Source organism: Scleropages formosus, chromosome 9 (assembly GCF_900964775.1).
Source record: "Scleropages formosus chromosome 9, fSclFor1.1, whole genome shotgun sequence".
NCBI classification, from domain to species: domain Eukaryota; kingdom Metazoa; phylum Chordata; class Actinopteri; order Osteoglossiformes; family Osteoglossidae; genus Scleropages; species Scleropages formosus.
In genome coordinates this window covers 23,377,328-23,395,353 of record NC_041814.1, presented here as the reverse complement: position 1 = coordinate 23,395,353, position 18,026 = coordinate 23,377,328, and the positions used below count along the sequence as shown (strand labels likewise).

At 46.4% G+C, this 18,026-nt stretch overlaps 1 protein-coding gene across 10 annotated transcripts in view; it reads right to left on the bottom strand.

The window, feature by feature from the left end:
- stau2 (staufen double-stranded RNA binding protein 2) overlaps positions 1-17,449 on the bottom strand; it is a 100,010-nt gene extending 82,561 nt beyond the window's left edge. For 5 of the 10 annotated variants that reach the window (XM_029254743.1, XM_029254745.1, XM_029254750.1 and 2 more), the window contains exons 1-6: positions 17,377-17,449; positions 12,958-13,165; positions 12,011-12,141; positions 9,620-9,779; positions 2,929-3,064; positions 2,759-2,800 (exon numbers count right to left, since the gene is read on the bottom strand). In XM_029254743.1, the coding sequence (XP_029110576.1) occupies positions 2,759-2,800; positions 2,929-3,064; positions 9,620-9,779; positions 12,011-12,141; positions 12,958-13,156 (668 nt within the window). In that variant the 5' untranslated portion in view covers positions 13,157-13,165; positions 17,377-17,449. The remainder of the gene's footprint in view (positions 1-2,758; positions 2,801-2,928; positions 3,065-9,619; positions 9,780-12,010; positions 12,142-12,957; positions 13,166-17,376) is intronic. The other 5 variants (XM_029254746.1, XM_029254748.1, XM_029254752.1 and 2 more) reach the window with 1 other exon arrangement.
- Between the last annotated feature and the right edge of the window lie 577 nt (positions 17,450-18,026).

Sequence of the window (18,026 nt, the reverse complement as noted above, 5' to 3'; positions counted from 1 at the left end):
CGTTCTGCATGTTTGTCCTCTCCGTGACGACGGACACACATGCGAGCGACGTCCATCCAACATCGACAACCGCTCGTCCCGGCTCACCGGAGCCTTACCCGGCAACGCAGGGTGCCGGAGGAGGGGACACGCCCGGGATGGGACGCCGGTCCGCTGCAAGGCACCGCAAGCAGGGCTCGAACCCCAGACCCGCCACGCAGCGGGCACCGGCCGAACCCCCAGCGTCACCACGCTGCGAGGGACGTGTGCGGACGCAAATCTTAGTGCGCAAGTGACATAAACCGCCGTTCTCCTTCAGGGTTTCCTACGTTTTTGCGCGTAAGACACACCAAACGGGAAGCAAGAGACTCCTTTGAAACTGTGCGACACTCAGCGGGAGAGCTGCAAGACACGGAGTATTCGCGCAAAGCGGAAAATTAAGTTATGTACTTTGCGTCACAACTCGGTCACGAGTCTTACGCTGCCTAAAGTCTCATTTCCGGGACCTCGGCCACGAAAGCACGCTCCGTAAACGCCGGCGCGCAAAGTTCATAAGCAGCGTTTCCACGGTAAATTCCGCGTCCTCTCCGGTTTCGGCTCGGAGTCTCTAAGGAAAACACGACGCCGACTGAAAGCGAAGGGAAGAAAATAGACGAAGAGGCGTGTGTGGCCCTCAGGGTAGACGCACACTTTTAAATAAGCCTTCGCTGCCTCCCTGTGTTTGTTCACTGGACTGCAATCAGAATTCTTCTTCGTGTTTCCACATGGGGGGGGAAGCACAAAGCGCACAGACCCCTTCCGGAATCTGATGTAAAGCTAAAAACCCCTCCTAGAAAAAAATTGAAAAAATTATTTTGGAGAAAATAGTACACTAAATTTAACCGAAACTCGAATACCTTTGAATGATGTCACTGACATTAATAGGAGAGTAACTTTATTTTTAACCTTAACTTAAAGGTGACAGCTGGTAGCGTAGTGGTTAATGTTACTATCTTTGGATCCAAAGGTTGCAGGTTTGATTCCCACCTCTGTCTGCAGTAGCCTTAAGCAAGGTATAACAAAAAATTACCCAGCTGTGTAAATGGGTAAATAATTGTAAGCTGCTTTGGAGAAAAGTGTCAGATTAATGTAAATGTTTACTTTGTGATACTTTCAAAGCAAGCCTGTGATTTAAGGACCTCCTGAAATCCCTTGTACCCCAGGGTAAGAACTCTTGCAATATAATAATGCTATCGACTTTTGGGTTAGTAATTTAAACTTAGTTAATACTGTAAATGTAAAGGTCTACCTACAATTTTTAACACTGTACCTGGGATCACAAAAGCAACAAAGATTACAGATGTCACTCTCATAACTGTAACAAAATTACAAAGCAGTGCAAGAACGCAGATGCAAAACATGTTAGATGTGAGGATTACCGTAGAGGTGAGCGTGGTGGCGCAGCGGGTTTGGCCAGGTCCTGCTCTCTGGTGGGTTTGGGGTTCAAGTTCCGCCTGGGGTGCCTTGGGACGGACTGGCGTCCTGTCCTGGGTGGGTCCCCTACCCCTCCAGCCGTGCGCCCTGTGTTGTTGGGTTAGGCTCCGGTTTGCCATGACCCCACTTGGGACAAGCGGTTTCAGTCAGTGTGTGTGTGTGTGTGTGTATGGATTACCACTGAATGTCTTAGAATCTTATCAATGAAACTATATTTAAAAGCTGCACGCATATTTCTTTCTCATATTCCTTGCATACTGAAATAATCAGACATTTAAATGAATAATCAGACGAAAGGCAGTGATTACAAATTGAGAGAAATGCAAGAAGTGCCGGCAACATGGTGGTACAGCAAGTAGTGTAGTCATCTCACAGTGCCTGGGTGAACGTGAGAGGAGATGGGTTCGATCCCCGCTCAGCCTGTGTGAACTTTGCATATTCTTCCTATGTCTGCGTGGGTTTCCCCGGGTGCTCTGGTTTCCTCCCACAGTCCAAAAACATGCTGTTCAGGTTCACCCATAGTGTGTGAGTGACAGAGAGAGAGACAGTGTGTGTGTGTGTTCCACTGATGTATGAATGAGTGACCCAGTGTAAGTAGTGAATCTAGCAATGTAAGTCACCTTGGTGAATAAGGTGTGTGTGCTCTCAACACTACACAGAGTTCATTGGAAGCTGCTTTGGAGAAAAACATCTGCTATATGAATAAACGTAAATGCAAGGTGATAGCTGTCCTTCAGCTCAATACTGTCCTGCTGGACAAGGTGCCTGCAGTGTAAATTCACACAGTGTTAAAGAATATGGCAGTGAATGAGCCCATCACTGGAATCCCACATGACAGCAGACAGGTCATCAAAAAAACTCAGCGTACATCCTGAGGACGCACAACACACTCCATACCGTCACACTGACCCGATGTTCCCGGTGCAAATCTGTTCCCGAGTCAATCGCACGAACGGTACCCCTGTCGGAAACTCATTGCACACACCAAGCGCTGGCCTCTGCCTTAGGGCTTTCGGTGTCCACAGTCCATAGTCCATACACTGCAGACTGAATAAGACTCCTTCTGTGATCCTGCCACATGATGAGGACCCTGAAGGATGACTTACTTGCAGTCACATTTCTTTTGCTGGGATACAATGTAAACGGCACAATTACGAAGGATTTGCTCGGCAAAATTCCAAGCTTTTCCTTTCAGAAAGGAATGATACCTTTTGCAATAATTAAAGTACAATGGCAATCATTAGAGTTAAAATCTAAATAAAGGGATAAAACAAGAGAAAAAAAAGTCTTATTCCCACTTACTCACTCATTGCTGTTAACCCCTTGTCCAAGCCAGGGTTGCAGGGCTCTATTTATCAAGAAGAAACTTCTCAGTACAGGTAAAGTTTCATGTGAACCATTAAAAGTTCTGGAAGCCGCCAAATGCCAGAGCGACACAGTCCCCGGGCAGCGCCCGGCCCAGAGGAGCGGACTCACCTCTGGTTAAACATTCCTCTGAAGTTGTAGTTGGCTCTGTAGTTGGGCATGGGTTTCGGGTCCAGTGGTCTGTAGATAGCCGGCTCCCCTCTCTTCATGGCCAGGCCATTGAGCTCCACGGTGGGGGTGATGCTGCCTGCAGGACACCAGCATCCTGGTCAGTCACTCCACCTCTGTAACAAGTTCTCTCGGTATCAAGACGGTCCACAGAGCAAAACACTTAAGGACAGTCTGACGGAGGAAGAAATCAAACATGCTTTACAGCCTTCTCCTCACATTTATTCATTTAGCTGATGCTTTTCTCCAAAGCAACTTACAATTATTTACCCATTTATACAGCTGGGTAATTTTAGGGTAAGTAACTTGCTCAAGGGTACTACAGCTGGAGGTGAGAAGTGAACCTGCAGCCTGTGGGTCCAAATGCAGCAGCGCTAACCACCCTACTAGCTGTCCCTAATTGTGACACTGGCTCACTAAGCACGATGGTGAAGCTCTGCTCTTAGTTGTCTGTTTCACTGAATTCAGAGATTCCTCCGCTGCACACCTAGGGGGTAACAGCAAAGTTATTAAATCAGGTCAAACGAGGAGGGATTCAAGCAAACACTGCCTTTATTCCAGGAACTGTCCACTTTTAAATGAGATCCATCACAAGGGATCACATCTCCCCTTGGCCGTCCTGCGCACCTGGACCATCGGTAGCTCTTATCCCACCGACAGCCTGGGACACACACCGCGAAGGAATGCCAGGCTGCATCTCGACTCTGCAATATAACACCATCCCGGTTCTAGTTCGACCAACGGGCGACCGTCTTTTATTATTTCTGTTCATTTACCTACTCGGCCCACTGTAACGATATTCTAGGAAAATCTCGAATTTCTCGAAATAAAAAGTTAACTGAACAATGAGTCTAATGAAGCCGGTCACCTTGTAAATATAAAAACTCACACTGTCAAAGTTCATGAAATACAAACTAGTGTTGCACATATTACAACAAAACCATGTCATAACGCTGGATCAGGGTTAAGGTCCTGGACTTTGCACAAGGGTGGTGTGGGGTGAAATCTGGAAGAAATGCACACACACACACACACACACACACACACACACACACACACACACACACAGAAGCGTCGACATTAGGCGGATGGCGGACTCCAAACTTTCATGTTGCCTTATAAGTGAGTCCGTGTTGTAACGACTTTCCGCTTTTGACGTAGGCCGTGGAAACTTTAAGTCCAGCTTGCTGCCGAGAGAAGGTGAATGTAAGTAAAAGCAACAGTCCGCACAAGTGTGTGAACGACAATAATTGATACGTCGCAGCGTTCATGCTTCGTCATTACTAATAACACTAATAAAGTGCAATTCAACAATTCTTGTTTTTACTGATGAACCACAATGTAATGAACCAGCGTTTCCACAATTGTGATAAGTTCTGTAACATTAAATGCTACAGTATTATTGCTATAGGGCTATTTAACGACAAAGACGTTTTATTTGGCAGACTTTGCTAATAAGTCACATCTTCAAAGCGTTAATCAGCGAGTCAACGCGGCATTCTTTTGTAGCAAGATATGGAAGCAAATCAAACGACCGGTCTGCTAGGTTTCGTTCAAAAGGGTTTTCACAATATGTCAACTTTTTCTTTTTTTTTTTTTATTAAAGATTTTCACCATAGGTCTGTTGAATTAATAACTATACTGCACTAAGACAGCTGGTAGTGTAGTGGTTCGAACTGCTGCCTTTGGACCCAAAGGTCGCAGATTTGATTTCCCCCTCTGGCTGTAGTACCCTTCAGCAAGATATTTATGCTAAATTATGCTAGTAAAATTACTTAGCTGCATAAATGGGTAAAAAATTGTAAACTTGTGATAATTATAACCTGAACATTCTAAGTCACTTTGAAGAAAAGCATCAGATAACGAATAAATGCAAATAACTTGACCTTTCGACTTTCGGAAATGTATTTGGGAACCACCCAGATTTGAAGCCTGTAGAATTGATCGGGGGAGAAAAAAAAAAAAAAAAAACTGGGGTCCAATCTCTGAGTACATTATTTACATTTATTCATTTAGCAGATGCTTTTGTCCAAAGCAACGTACATCTCACCAAAAGTACAATTTATGCATTACATTAAGAGACAAGGCTGCAGACATGTGGCTCTCAAGCAAACCTAGTTTGTTACCTTCCACTTGCTGCACCGACGTTCATCGTTCAAGTAGGTGCATAAAACGCAGGATAGACAAATCCTGATAGCCTCCTACCATTTTTTTTTTTTTTTAAATATTATAAGACACGCAAACAATCACATACAATGCCGGAGTAGCGGCTGAATAAAGGCTTATCTGGGGATGCTCATGAAGTTACAGTGTATGAACATTTATACCGTACATGAGCTGGAGAGATCTTGGGTGAAATAGGTCCGGAAAAGGTGAGTTTTCAGACCCTTCTTGAATGTAAACAGAGTTTCAGCAGTTCTGAGTGAGGGGGGGGTCATTCCACCACAACGGAGCCAGAACCGAGGACCTCCGTGCTTTACTTTTCGTGAGCAGGACCACCAAATGAGCAAAAATAGATGAGCAAAGGGGTCTGGCTGGGGTGTAGCGGTTGATCAAGTCCTGTAAATAGCTGGAAGCAGTTCTATTGATGCATTTGTAGACAATAACCAGGGTCTTGAATTTGATTCGGGCAGCTATAGGAAGCCAGTGCAGAGAGATGAGTAGAGGAGATACATGGGAATGCTTTGACAAATCAAACAACTCGTGCAGCAGCATTCTGTAATAGCTGCAGAGGTTTGATGGCAGTAGCAGGAAGGCCACACAGGAGAGAGTTGCAGTACTCCAGACGGAACGTCACCATGGCCTGGACAAGTAGTTGGGCAGAGTTAATTGTGAGGTAAGGACGGATCCTATGAATATTATGCAGGATGTATCTGCAGGGCCGGGTTGTGGCTTCGATGTGCTGAGAAAAAGACAGACTCGTGTCAATCGTTACTCCCAGACTCTTAGCCAAGGAGGGAGGCGAAATGAGTGAGTTGTCCAGTTTGATCGATAGAGCGTGACAGGAAGGCAGGCCAGCTGGGAGGTGAAGAATCTCTGTTTTGGAGAGGTTGAGTTGGAGGTGGTAATCAGAAATCCATGAAGAGATGTCCGACAGGCAGGCAGCAATGCATGCGGATATGTCTGACGCACCACGTGGAAAGGAGAGGAAGAGCTGGGTATCATCAGCATAACAGTGGTATTTGAATCCATGGGAGACTATCACCAAACCAAGGGAGGAGGTGTAGATCGAGAAAAGAGGAGGACCCAATACCGAGCCCTGCGGGACACCGGTTGAGAGAGGCAGAGGAGAAGAACGAGAGCTCCGCCAGACCACTTGATAGGATTTGTCAGATAGGTAGGACTCATAACCATCTTAGTGCCGCACCTTTGATCCGAAGCTGATTAAGAGAAGAGAGTAGAATCCGGTGTCCAATGCTGCAGACAGACTGAGGAGGATGAGGACCGAGGAGAGGGAGGCGGCTCAATCAGCTTGGACAGCATCAGACACTGCCAGAAAGGCCATCTCAGTGGAGTTACCAACTTTGAAACCAGACTGATAACCATTGAGGAGATGATTCCGGGTGAGGAAGTCAGACAGTTGATCACAGGCTGCCCGCTCTAGGGTTTTAGACAGGAAGGAGAGGAGAGAGACCGGTCTGTCATTTTCAACCAGACTGGGGTCTAGGGAGGGTTTTTTTTAACAGAAGTGAAATTAGAGCGGTTTTGAAGGCAGCTGGGAAACAGCCAGAGGAGAGCAAGGAGTTGATGATCTTAGAGATGAAGGTGGATTGTTGCGGGGAAATGTTCTGTAGGAGTGACGATGGGATCGGATCAAGCAGGTGGTGGCTCTGCACAATTTCAGGAGGTCAGAGATTTCAGATGATTCGGAGAGCGGCTTGAATTTGGAGAGGATAGCTTCGCAGGAAGGTCCGGCGCGAACCGGGCATGTTGATGCTGAGAACTTGTCAGTGATTGCTTTGACTTTGTCTCTGAAAAACAAAGCAAAGTCATCAGCAACAAGAGAAGAGGGAGGAGGAGGTGGTGGGGGACACAGAAGGAATGAGAAGGTGGCAAAGAGTCTGTGTGGTTTTTCTAGATGCAGACTGTACTTTGCTGTGGAAAACGGAGGTTTTAGCTGAAGAGACAGCAGCATGAAAAGCAGCTAAGAGCAACTGGTAGGAATCCAGGTCCGATGGAGTTTTGGATTTACGCCATCTTCGTTCTGCAGCCCACAGTTTGGTCCTGTTAGCATGTATCATATCAGTCAGCCATGGGGTAGCAATGGGGCGTGCTGGTCTAGAAGACAGAGAACAGAGAGCGTCAAGGGTGGAAGACAGGGCAGAGAGGAAAGTGTTAGTGGCATCATCTGTAGATAGATCCAAGAATTGTGCAGCAGAAGGGAGAGCGGACAGAGTAGCAGAGGCAAAGCAGGAAGGTGAGAGATTTTAAGTTGTGGCGAAAGGTGACAACAGGTGCAGAAAGAGGCGAGGAATTAGTGCTGAGGCAGGGTTGAAAGGAAATGAAGAAGTGGTCAGAGACATGCAGTGGAGTGACAAAGAGGACGGGACAGCCATAGTTACGGGAAAATGCAAGGCCAAGACAATTGCCTGCTTTGTGAGTAGCAGAGGATTGGGACAGGGAAAGGTCAAAGGACTGTAGGAGCAACAGAAGGCCGCTTGCATGAATGTCGTCTACATGCAGGTTGAAGTCACCCAGGAGAATCAACGGAGTGTTGTCTCCTGGCAGAGAGCTCAAGAAGATGTCAAAGTCATCCAAGAAGAGGCCAAGAGGGCTAGGACAGCGATAAAGAACAACCACAACAAGAGTGGCTGGAGCAGTGATGGAGACAGCATGCCATTCAAATGAGAACAGATCATGCAAGTGAAGAGAAAGAATAGAGTATTCCCACCGGGGAGAGATGAGCAGGCCTGTGCCTCCACCTCTGCCGGAGGAACAAGGGGTGTGAGAGAAGGAGTAGGTAGTGGAGAGTGCTGCAGGTGTGGCTGAGTTGTCTGGGGTGATCCAGGTTTCAGTTAGAGCCAGGAGGTCCAGTGAGAGATGGGAGGCGTAGGCTGGTATGAAGTCAGCCTTTCTAACAGCAGACTGGCAGTTCCAGAATCCCATGGAGAAATTAAAGTAAGATGGAGGGTTTGACAGGTAAGGATAGATCAGGTTACTGTAGCAGCGAGAGCGCCCAGGTCTCACATGGTGGTTAAGTCGCACGGCTCGCTTATCGTAGAAGACTTTGATGGTCGACATGTTGGATGCACGATCCCTTGCGGACAACTGTACCGGTGGTCTTTCTCGGTGGACTCCCACAGGTAAACTCCCGAGTCTTCGCACCGGGAGGCTGCCGCTACGGATCACCAGCCGCTATTTAAACCGGGCTAAACGCCTACCAGCTGAGATTCCTAATTGAAATCGAAACTACTCCAACAATGGCGACCAAAACAAAAAAACCAAACATATGCGATTAATCGATCCACGGAGTCACGCCCACTCCCCGCTACGGGACACAGAAATGTTCCGGAGGACGCGCGCCCTAACAAACCACTAAATACTATTTAACAAACAAATTAATTACAGTGCCATGCACCACTACACAGACACACAACCGATTGTGTCTATCAATCCGCACACCTACACAACAGGAATGCGCGTCGGGAAAACGCGGTAGCAAAACAACTACACTTACCTGAAACACCATGAAGAGTAGCAACGGACCTCCAACGCAAAATATAATGCGCAAATACAATCACGTTATACGTGATCCTGTGTTGTATTGGGTCCACTGTGTAAACTGAATTGAATTTTCCTCTGGGATTAATAAAGAGCCATTTATTCATTCATTCATAAACATTTAAATTGATTAGCACACAAAAGGGCTCTGACTGGGATTTGGATTTTTGATTTTTGCAAACCAAATAAACATTCTTTTGTTATTAGATGTTATGAATGTGTGGAACTTCCGTAATATTACCTAAATCTTTTCTAATGTCATCATGGCTCACAGGGAACTGGTGATAAAAATCATTAGAATAAAAACCATAATCATACAAAATTACAACATTGTGATAAAACTGCTGGTTCACATCAAAGCCAGTTACTTCCAGCCTGGTTCCTCCTTATTCAGGAAAACACAGATAAAAATACAAGAAATAAATAAAAATACATTGAAAAAATTAAAATAAATAATTAAATAATTTTCTTTCATGAAATACATAAAAATAAATTTAATTGAACTGAACTGAAATACGAGTGAGGGGAAGTCAGCGTGGGACAAAACATGCTGGGACATTAACCAAGTGGCTTCTAGGTCAATGCCCAGGAAGACGCTGTTATTGTACCCGAGAAAAGCTATTTCAGTCAAACTCTTTGAGGACATTCCATCTGGGTAAGCAAGTACAGCCATAAGCCACACAGGGCACTTCAGATGGAAACACACATTAGGATACACATGTGCAATTTCCTTAGAGATCAATAAAGTTATCTATCTATAGCAGTGTAGTGGGCAAAGCCATTCTCCTACTTACCCTACAATGATACAGTAAATATCTTGACAGTTTTAAGAATGTTTAGGAAAAGTGAGCGAGGAGAAAAACCAGCAAAGAATCCCATTCTGTTTGAGCCTTTTAACGGCTCCTCATGATACCTGGGTTGCTGTTGATGTCCACCTTGGGTGAGCGTGGTGAAGGTCTGGGGAGGGTGCTTTCTGCCAGGGCCTTGGACGCCGTTGAGTGCTGGGCCTTCTTGATGCTGGTTCCCTCCGCCTCCCAGACCTGGTCCCCGAGGGTCAGCTGCACGGTGAAGATCTGCGCAGATGACAGGGACACGGACATGGCGTCCAGATGCTTCATGATGTCACCCGAAAGTCTCACACAGACCAGCCACGTGGAGGTCAATCAATGCCAAGTACCTGAGTTACAGATATTCCAAGTTACCATGGCAATGGCATAACGCAACGCTACATAGTTGTACAAAGTTCTTAGTTATGTCAATTTTTGCATTGATTAATTAAAGTTTACTGATTACAAAAAATACTACTCGTTCCTCTAGAGTGACAATTTTAGTTTGGTACTTTACAACCATTACAAGATTCTATAAGGCACTAGAATATTCTAGAAAGTACTAAAACGTTCTAGAAAGCATCAGATCCTAAAAGGTACTGGAATATGCAGCACTTGGAATCTGGTGCTAAAATTTGCTAATTTCAAGAATGTGGAATATTTTTCTAAAAACTGTAATGTAGTACAAACTAATGTCAAAAGTATTCTTAATTTAACAAAACTGAATGGAAAACACAAAAACAAAATCAACATAAGAAAACTGTTACATTCCGTAATAAGATTAAATTCTGTCCAAAAAACAAACTGCTGAATAGTCCATCTGAGCAGACAAAAGGGTCACATTAATTTCAATTATAAGAAATGGTTGCTAAGTTAAAAATGTTTAAAGTGCATATTCACAGAAGTGCATAACCTCAGAGCAGTATGAAACGTAGATAGTTGTAAAGTTTTTGGGATTCGGCCTCCATGCTCAACAACCAAGAATAAAAGGACTGCTATTCCATCAGTGCTGGGAGGAAAACGCTTCTAATGCACTCAACAGGTTGCAGCTTCAGCAGGTATCCTACTTCTGACACCATTTTTCTGACCGCGGTCGGGTCGCCTAAGTCACGGTGTCTGATATCAAAAGACCCAAAACACACAATGACTCTAGGTCACATCAATGGTGATGAGTCCAGGTGCATGGCACAACGTGCGTAATAGTTTTACAGGATGTTACAAGAAAAAAATAAAAACCATGAAGTTTTATTTCCTACCAGATACAAAGCATATAATCATTCAAATTTAGCCTGAGATTTTGAATCAGTAAAAAGTAACAAAAAGCTTTTAAACTTTAGTCGGCTTTGGTGAACCTCTGTTCCACACAAGTGGCCTCCAACCCCTCACAAAAAGCCACAGCACCAATGTTTAAATCAGATTACACAACTGATTTGTTAAATAAGGCAATCCTCTCTCCTGCTCTTATCTCATCGAGAAAGGTACTTACCCTAAACGGATACAGTAAGAATACGCTGCTGTATAGCCAGGTAAATGATTGTCAAGCATTTACATTTTAATTTTCTTATTCATCCAAATTCTTTCATTGTTAAAAAAAGTTTTTTTTTTTTTTTTTTTACTTTAAATCTGAATTTCCTTCGATTTGTTCCCAATATATTCAAGAAACATTATGATAACATCTGTTTCATTGTCGGAAGAAACTACTATTCTGTTCACAATATGCAAATATTTGTAACAACTTTGCGGATGCAGCTCAATCATCAAGGACATCTTAGAATTTAGAAAATTATGGCAACACCTTGAAAACACAGCAGATAATTAAGCTGGGATTGTGATGTGGAGTTATGATGTTTGATTTACCATGATTGGATGTTTTCCGGAACAGTGTGTTTTGGGTCAGAAATAAACCCTTTGAAGATGAAACTAATTCTCACTCTGAACTAGCAAAAAAAAAAAAAGATTCCTTTAAAGGAAAGACAGTTATCAAGGATTTAGAGTTAGAATGAATATTCCTGTAAAAGACCAATGCATACAGAGCTGCCTGGAACTACGTGAACCCCTTGTATCCCTTAGTTTTACCAGGAAATGTTAAGTCTTCCTCATGTGACATAGGTGCGTAATGACCAATTCCACTTGTATGATTTCATATTTAATCTACGATTTAGATGTTACAAGTTTATTTTAATATTTTATATAAGAAAAAGGACAATCCCTGTAGGGTTCACATACTTTCAAGCAGCACTGTAGCCTTGGCCAAAACATATTTAACATGTCAGGGTAAGATTTTTTTTATTTTTTAAATTGCCTCCAACATTTCTTTCCTTTAGGATTTTCACAATTTGGCAGGTAGCTAAAAATAAGCATATTGAATGTATTTAATCTGAAAACCAGGAGGTGTGTGATACTCGTGGCCAAAGCACAAGCCACGTGCGTGCGTGCCGCACCGGGACGAGGACGACAGACAGCCGGCATCCCGTTACCTTGGCGTGGGCCGGCCCTCGCTCGTTCAGGAGCTTGTACTGCGGCTGGATCCGATTGAAACGGGCTAACTCATTCACCAGACACATGGGCGTCTTCTCTTTAGGGTTTGCCATGTTTTCCTGGGGAGAAGCTTCAGACAGAGAGAGAGCTGTTTGTACGGAACCGGTGCAGACCCACCTCACATTGATCCGATACCCAAGTGGACTCTAAAAACGGCCGAACCGGACGGAGTCGCGGACAAACTTTCCCCGGACTTCTCGCCAGCGTCGCATCAACGTCCGCGACATTTTACTGGCCGCCAAATTCAACTTTGGGGCCTTCTGGAGAGCTCAAACGCCACCTCTTCGCGCTCTTGACGGGCGAGCGAAAACGCTTGGTAGGGATGACCCAGCCACGCGCTTCCGCCACCGGTGGGTTCCTGCTCACACTTACCGAGTGACACGCTTGCATATCACAGCCTACGAACAATATGAGCGCCTCTGCTCACTGACCCACATAGGAGGCCTAACATCCGTTTTCAGTTATTTACAAACACCTGTTACGCCTTGAAGGAGCTTGACGAGCTTCCGCTCATTCACGAGCGCGTTTCGAAGAATTCGGCTCCGACATTTTGACCGTAAACTTGTCCGAGACTCGCCTTCCACGAGTCAAAGGTCACGAATGACGAACATGTCGATGAGCCCCATCTTTCCGGGACATTTTAAGTCACGATGATTGTAACGCTGCCGAAATGGCATTTAAGAGCGTGACACAATGAGTGTGAATGCAAAGGTTGCCGTGGCAACCCTACATGTACTGGTTTTGATAGAAACGGGACACAAACACCTCGGCCTGCCGTAACCACACGCTGCACCCACAAGCACTCCACGTGGGGGGTCTTTTCTGGTCTCCGACAGGCAGCGTTTGTCTGGATGGCATGCGTTTCCAGGGCACTTCCTGTACCCACCCAGTGGATTAGCGGACACAGCGGAATCCGCAAAGCCGGCGGCAGGACTGAGGCAGCCGGGCGTCGGGGCTGGAACTGTGCCATTGATAGAGGGCTGCAGATTCAGCGCGCCTGGGCCAGGCATGGCGGCGGGGGGCGTGACGGGAGCCACGAGGGGCCCAGACAGCGGGGCTGCAGTCTGCACTTTGACCTGTGCCATCCTCTATACCTGCAAGAAACACAAATCCACCACCAACACGGTTAGTCCGAGGAGACCTCCTGGACACAGAGATGTCGGCAGCTGTAGACTGGGCCTGAAGAATCATCTCCAGACGGTGTTTGGGTCGAGCCCGGCGATGAAACACATTTGATCCAGCAAGCACAGCTGAAACATTTGAACTCTTCCTGAAACGTAACTGGTGCAGTCGAGGTGGAAACACCAGTCGGACGCAACCCTCCGAGACCCACGTGAGCTCACGCTACTCCTGGGATTTGAAAAAGCCCAACTCTATCGTGGGACTCAAAGGAGAAAGTGGTTTGGCACAAATCTGCACATCGAAAGGCCCCCGATGTCATTGCGAGTCGCCTTGGACAAGAACACTCAAAAACACACGTTATGTTACGTTTTTTTTTTTTTTTTAAAAAACTGCCTCTACTGTAAATTGTGACTCTAAGCGTTTTGTAATCCTTTAGTAAAGGCATCTTGAAAAAAAGGCCATGTTCACGTATTACTCCTTAAGTTGACACTGAACTTAAGACTTCCAACATTTCCACTGCACCTTTTTAAGAATATCAACAAGCGATACTGTAACGATAAAGACGCTACTCATGTAATGTATACCAATTTATACTGCGGTATGAGACAGATTAATTGTATTCCACAATCGCAAGTCTGCATCCAAATCTTTCCTTCTGCTGATGTGATATACTTTTTGTATAGTTCTCTGTAATGTACATTGTTTTGGAGAAGAGCATCCATTAAATTAAAAAATGTTAATGTAATATAGGTACTGGCATCTCTCATTGTACTTCATTATTAATGCACAATACTGGAACAAATAAATCAGTGCTCTTTAAAGGTATCCTGCTAATTTACCAGGTTTTTGCAAAGTTCCTAAACCGCTCAAGAACAGCTGAGAGTTTTGGAGATATGAAATCAGTTTGAGAGAGAAGTGAACAGGTAAAGAGAACTGAAAGACATCAGGTTCAAGAGGCAATGTATCATCTTTTTTTTTTTTTTATTAACAGTGGGATATCTTCCAGAAGAAGATGCACAGAGACAAGTTTTACCCTTAACATGCTGGGTCTTGATGCTTGGTTTAGCACAGTGTGGTAAAAAGTCATGTGTACACACTGCACTGCTGACAGTGTGCACCGAGAGTCAACACAGTATGTTCAGTTTTTACTATGTTATTTACTCAACTGTGGCAAACTGTAAAGCCCAGAAAGCATCCTTGTTCACATCATTCTATACACACAGTCAGAAACCGGGGTCGCAACGAACCGGAGCCGAACCTGGCAATAGAGGGCGCAGGACTGGAGGGGGAGGGGACACACCCAGGACGGGACGCCAGTCCATCAGAAGACACCCCAAACATGACTCGAACCCCAGAGCCACTAGACAGGAGGCCCTGGCTAAAACCTGCTGCGCCACCGTGCCCCCCTACATCATTCTACTTCATTGCTATTTCTCAGTTTTACCTCCAATGACAATTTGCCTCATTTCCACAGTTCTATATCTAAACTGAGCTAATTAATTACATGACAATAATATTTTTCATTGGTACAACAGCAGGGCCCCTCCTGGGGCTGGAGTGGGCAGACACTTCTTCAAAATGACTTACAGTGTAAGATAGTGTATTTGCACCGTTTTACCCATCTATACAACAGGGCAATTTTTGACTGGTGCAATTCAGGGTAAGTACCTTATTCAAGGGTACTACAGCGGAAGCTGAGAATCCCTCCTGGATCCACAGGTTCCAAAGGAGGCGTCTCTAACCGCTACACCACCTGCTGCCTACTCAGGTTACGAGTCTACAAATTAACAGCTCTTCTAATCAGAATGTAACTGCCTGCTACTGCTGGGGTGCCATGAGCAATGCTCCTACCCACAATTCATCCACTCATCCACTCCCCAATTCACTCACTCAATTCATTCATTGAATCACTCATCCACTCACTCATTCATTGAATCATTAATTCACCCAATCATCCACTCACTCATTTGTTGATTCATTCATTCATCCACCCACTCATTTGATTCATTCAATAATGTACTCATTCATTGATGCATTCAATCATTCACTCACTCACTCACTATCAATAAAATCCAGTTAACCACAGGGAAATCACTCTCACACAAATGCACACTAAGAGCAATGCAGTTACTAGTTCACCTGAAACAGGTCTTTGGACTGTGGGAAGAAACCAGAGCACCTGGAAGAAACATTTATTCATTAAACTTATGCTTTTCTCCAAAGCAGCTTGCAATATTAAGCTAGTTACAACTATTTACCCATTTATACTGCAGGGTAACTGTAGTGGAGCAATTCAGGGTCAGTACCTCACTCAAGGGTACTACAGCCAGAGGTGGAGATCGAACCTGCAACCTTTCGTTCCACAGACAGCAGCACTAACCACCATGCTACCAACTGTCCCACACCAACATCAACATGGGGAGAACACTGAAATATTACAGACTAAGCTGGGTTCGACCCCACACTCCAGGAACTGTAAGGCACCAGCACTGCCCCTCCCATAATTCCTGCAAATAATGTCAGACTGTACAAAGGGTTAGTACTGTCAGCCACTTTGGATAAGAAGAACAGGGACCTCATGTCATGCGGTTAAAAGCACGTTCATCTGTTCCACAAACAGACACAGACAGGTTATGAGAAGAGGTGGGAGGCACTAGCCAAGAGACACTTCCGACGGCGGTCGCTGCTCAGGGGCCCGGAGGAGAGCTCCTCTAAAGGTCAGAAGTGAGAGCGAGGCACATGACACGAGGGCAGGACGGGGCAGCGCTTGTGGACCGGTCACCTTGTCTGGGACACAGCTGCACATGGGGAGACCGGCGACGTTCAGCGGCGAGACACAGAGCGAGGCGAGAACGCCGCCAGCCGAGGCTTCAAAATAAAAGGGAAAAAACTATCGCCCCGAGAACCAGCTGCTCATCTTTAATTCTTTTTTTAAAAAAATATTTCCCAGCTGGGGGGGTGCGGTGGCGCAGTGGGCTTAGCCAGGTCCTGCTCTCTGCTGGATCTGGGGTTCGAGTCCCGCTTGGGGTGCCTTGTGCTGGACTGGCGTCCCGTCCTGGGTGTGTCCCCTACCCCTCCAGCCCTACGCCCTGTGCTGCCAGGTTAGGCTCTGGTTTGCCGCGATCCCGCTTTGGACAAGCGGCTTCAGCCACTGTGTGTGTGTGTGTGTGTGTGTGTGTGTGATTTCCCAGCTGCACATTCTCCAATGGAATTGCCGGCCCCCGCACGTACCTTACAGCATCCAAGCTGACGCTTCTCTCCAAAGTGACTTACACTGATTTACCCACCTATGCAGCTGAATATTTTTTCTGCTGCAGTTCCCTAAGTACTTCGCTCAAAGGTACAACACCAGGAGACGGGATGTGAACCGGGTCGCAAGAAGGCGTTGGCGCTACACCGCTACGCCACCTGCTGCCCACCAGGTGCAAAAGCCATGATGTTTGTTGCCGAGTCTCAGGAGGTTCTGCTGGTGCTCCGGGATGCTCAGTGATGATTGACACCTCGGCGCGAGCTCTCGGACCTACAACCCCCCCGAGGGCAGGTCCAACACCAAAGTCTGACCTCCGGGTGGCAGGCGCCCCCACCTCACCGACACCTCACCTGGGCTGCAAAATACACTACGGCCGGCCACGCAACGTGAGCGCGTTGAGGAAAGCATCCCTCCCACCCCGCGGCGTGCCCTGGCTGCGAATCGGTTCGGTCCGGTCCGGTCCAATACACCAATCCAATGCCAGACCCCCGACCCCCACTCCCGCCGACCGTCCACGGCGCACCAGCTAACCGCGCTCGCTCCCGCCGCGCAGCCCCACTCTGGCAGACTCTCACACACTGAGTGACAGCACCCCCACGCCGGTCCTGACGGGCCGGCAGCGCCACCGCGGAGCGCGGACGTGCGAGGGAAGCAGCGGGACGCCACCACGCACGGTGACACGCGAGCGCTTCCACCGCCACGGCGCTCCGCAGCGCCGCCGAGACGAGGCCGGTTCGCGGCCCCCAAACATCATGGCTGCAGTCAGACGAGTCACCGAGCGCCCGCTCCGCTCGCGTATCATCCACACCGCCCCCCCCCCCGGCTCTCCCCATGCAACGGAGCAACCCGGGCTCCCACGGCCGCCACGCGTCCACGGGGACGAGCAGGAATATCCCACGGCGAGGCAATCGGGATTTAATCACGATTAGTTACCTTTTTTCCAGGGACAGAGCCCAGTTACACCTCCAACATTGGCAAACACTAAAGAGAACTGACGGTCCTGGACTGAACCACACGACGCGGCCGCACGGGGTGGGAGGGATGGAGAAGAATTAAAGTAAAGGGGGAATAAAAACAACCTAAATTACAATGTTAAATTATAATTCTTAAAATACTAAGCGCTAATGTTGTGAGGACTGCTGAAAGCGAAAATAAGCGAGAGCTGAAGAAACGTTCGCCCCCGGGATACGGGAATGGTAGAGTCCGGCTTCCCGGTAGTAAAACAGAAGGGCTCCGTGCGGTACCTCGGTGTACAGTCCTGTCGCGATGCCTGTACCGCATCCGTAATATTTCACCCTTTTTACTATAGTCACCTTTTTCTAACAGAGAAATATACTCATTCAGTAACTAAGACAACTACGGTGCACACAGCGGTTGTCACCTGACCTTGCAGGTGACTGGAGGAGAAAAAAAAAAAACAGTAGAAAAAAAGCCAGGTTTAACAAGCCTTAAGGTTTAAGTGTAATAGATCTTTGCTTAATCCTAATTTATATACATTTAGAGATTATTTTCATCTCAGATATGCCTATGCTTCGCACCCTGAAGCCCACAGTCAAATATGTATACCGACCCGATCATGTTAA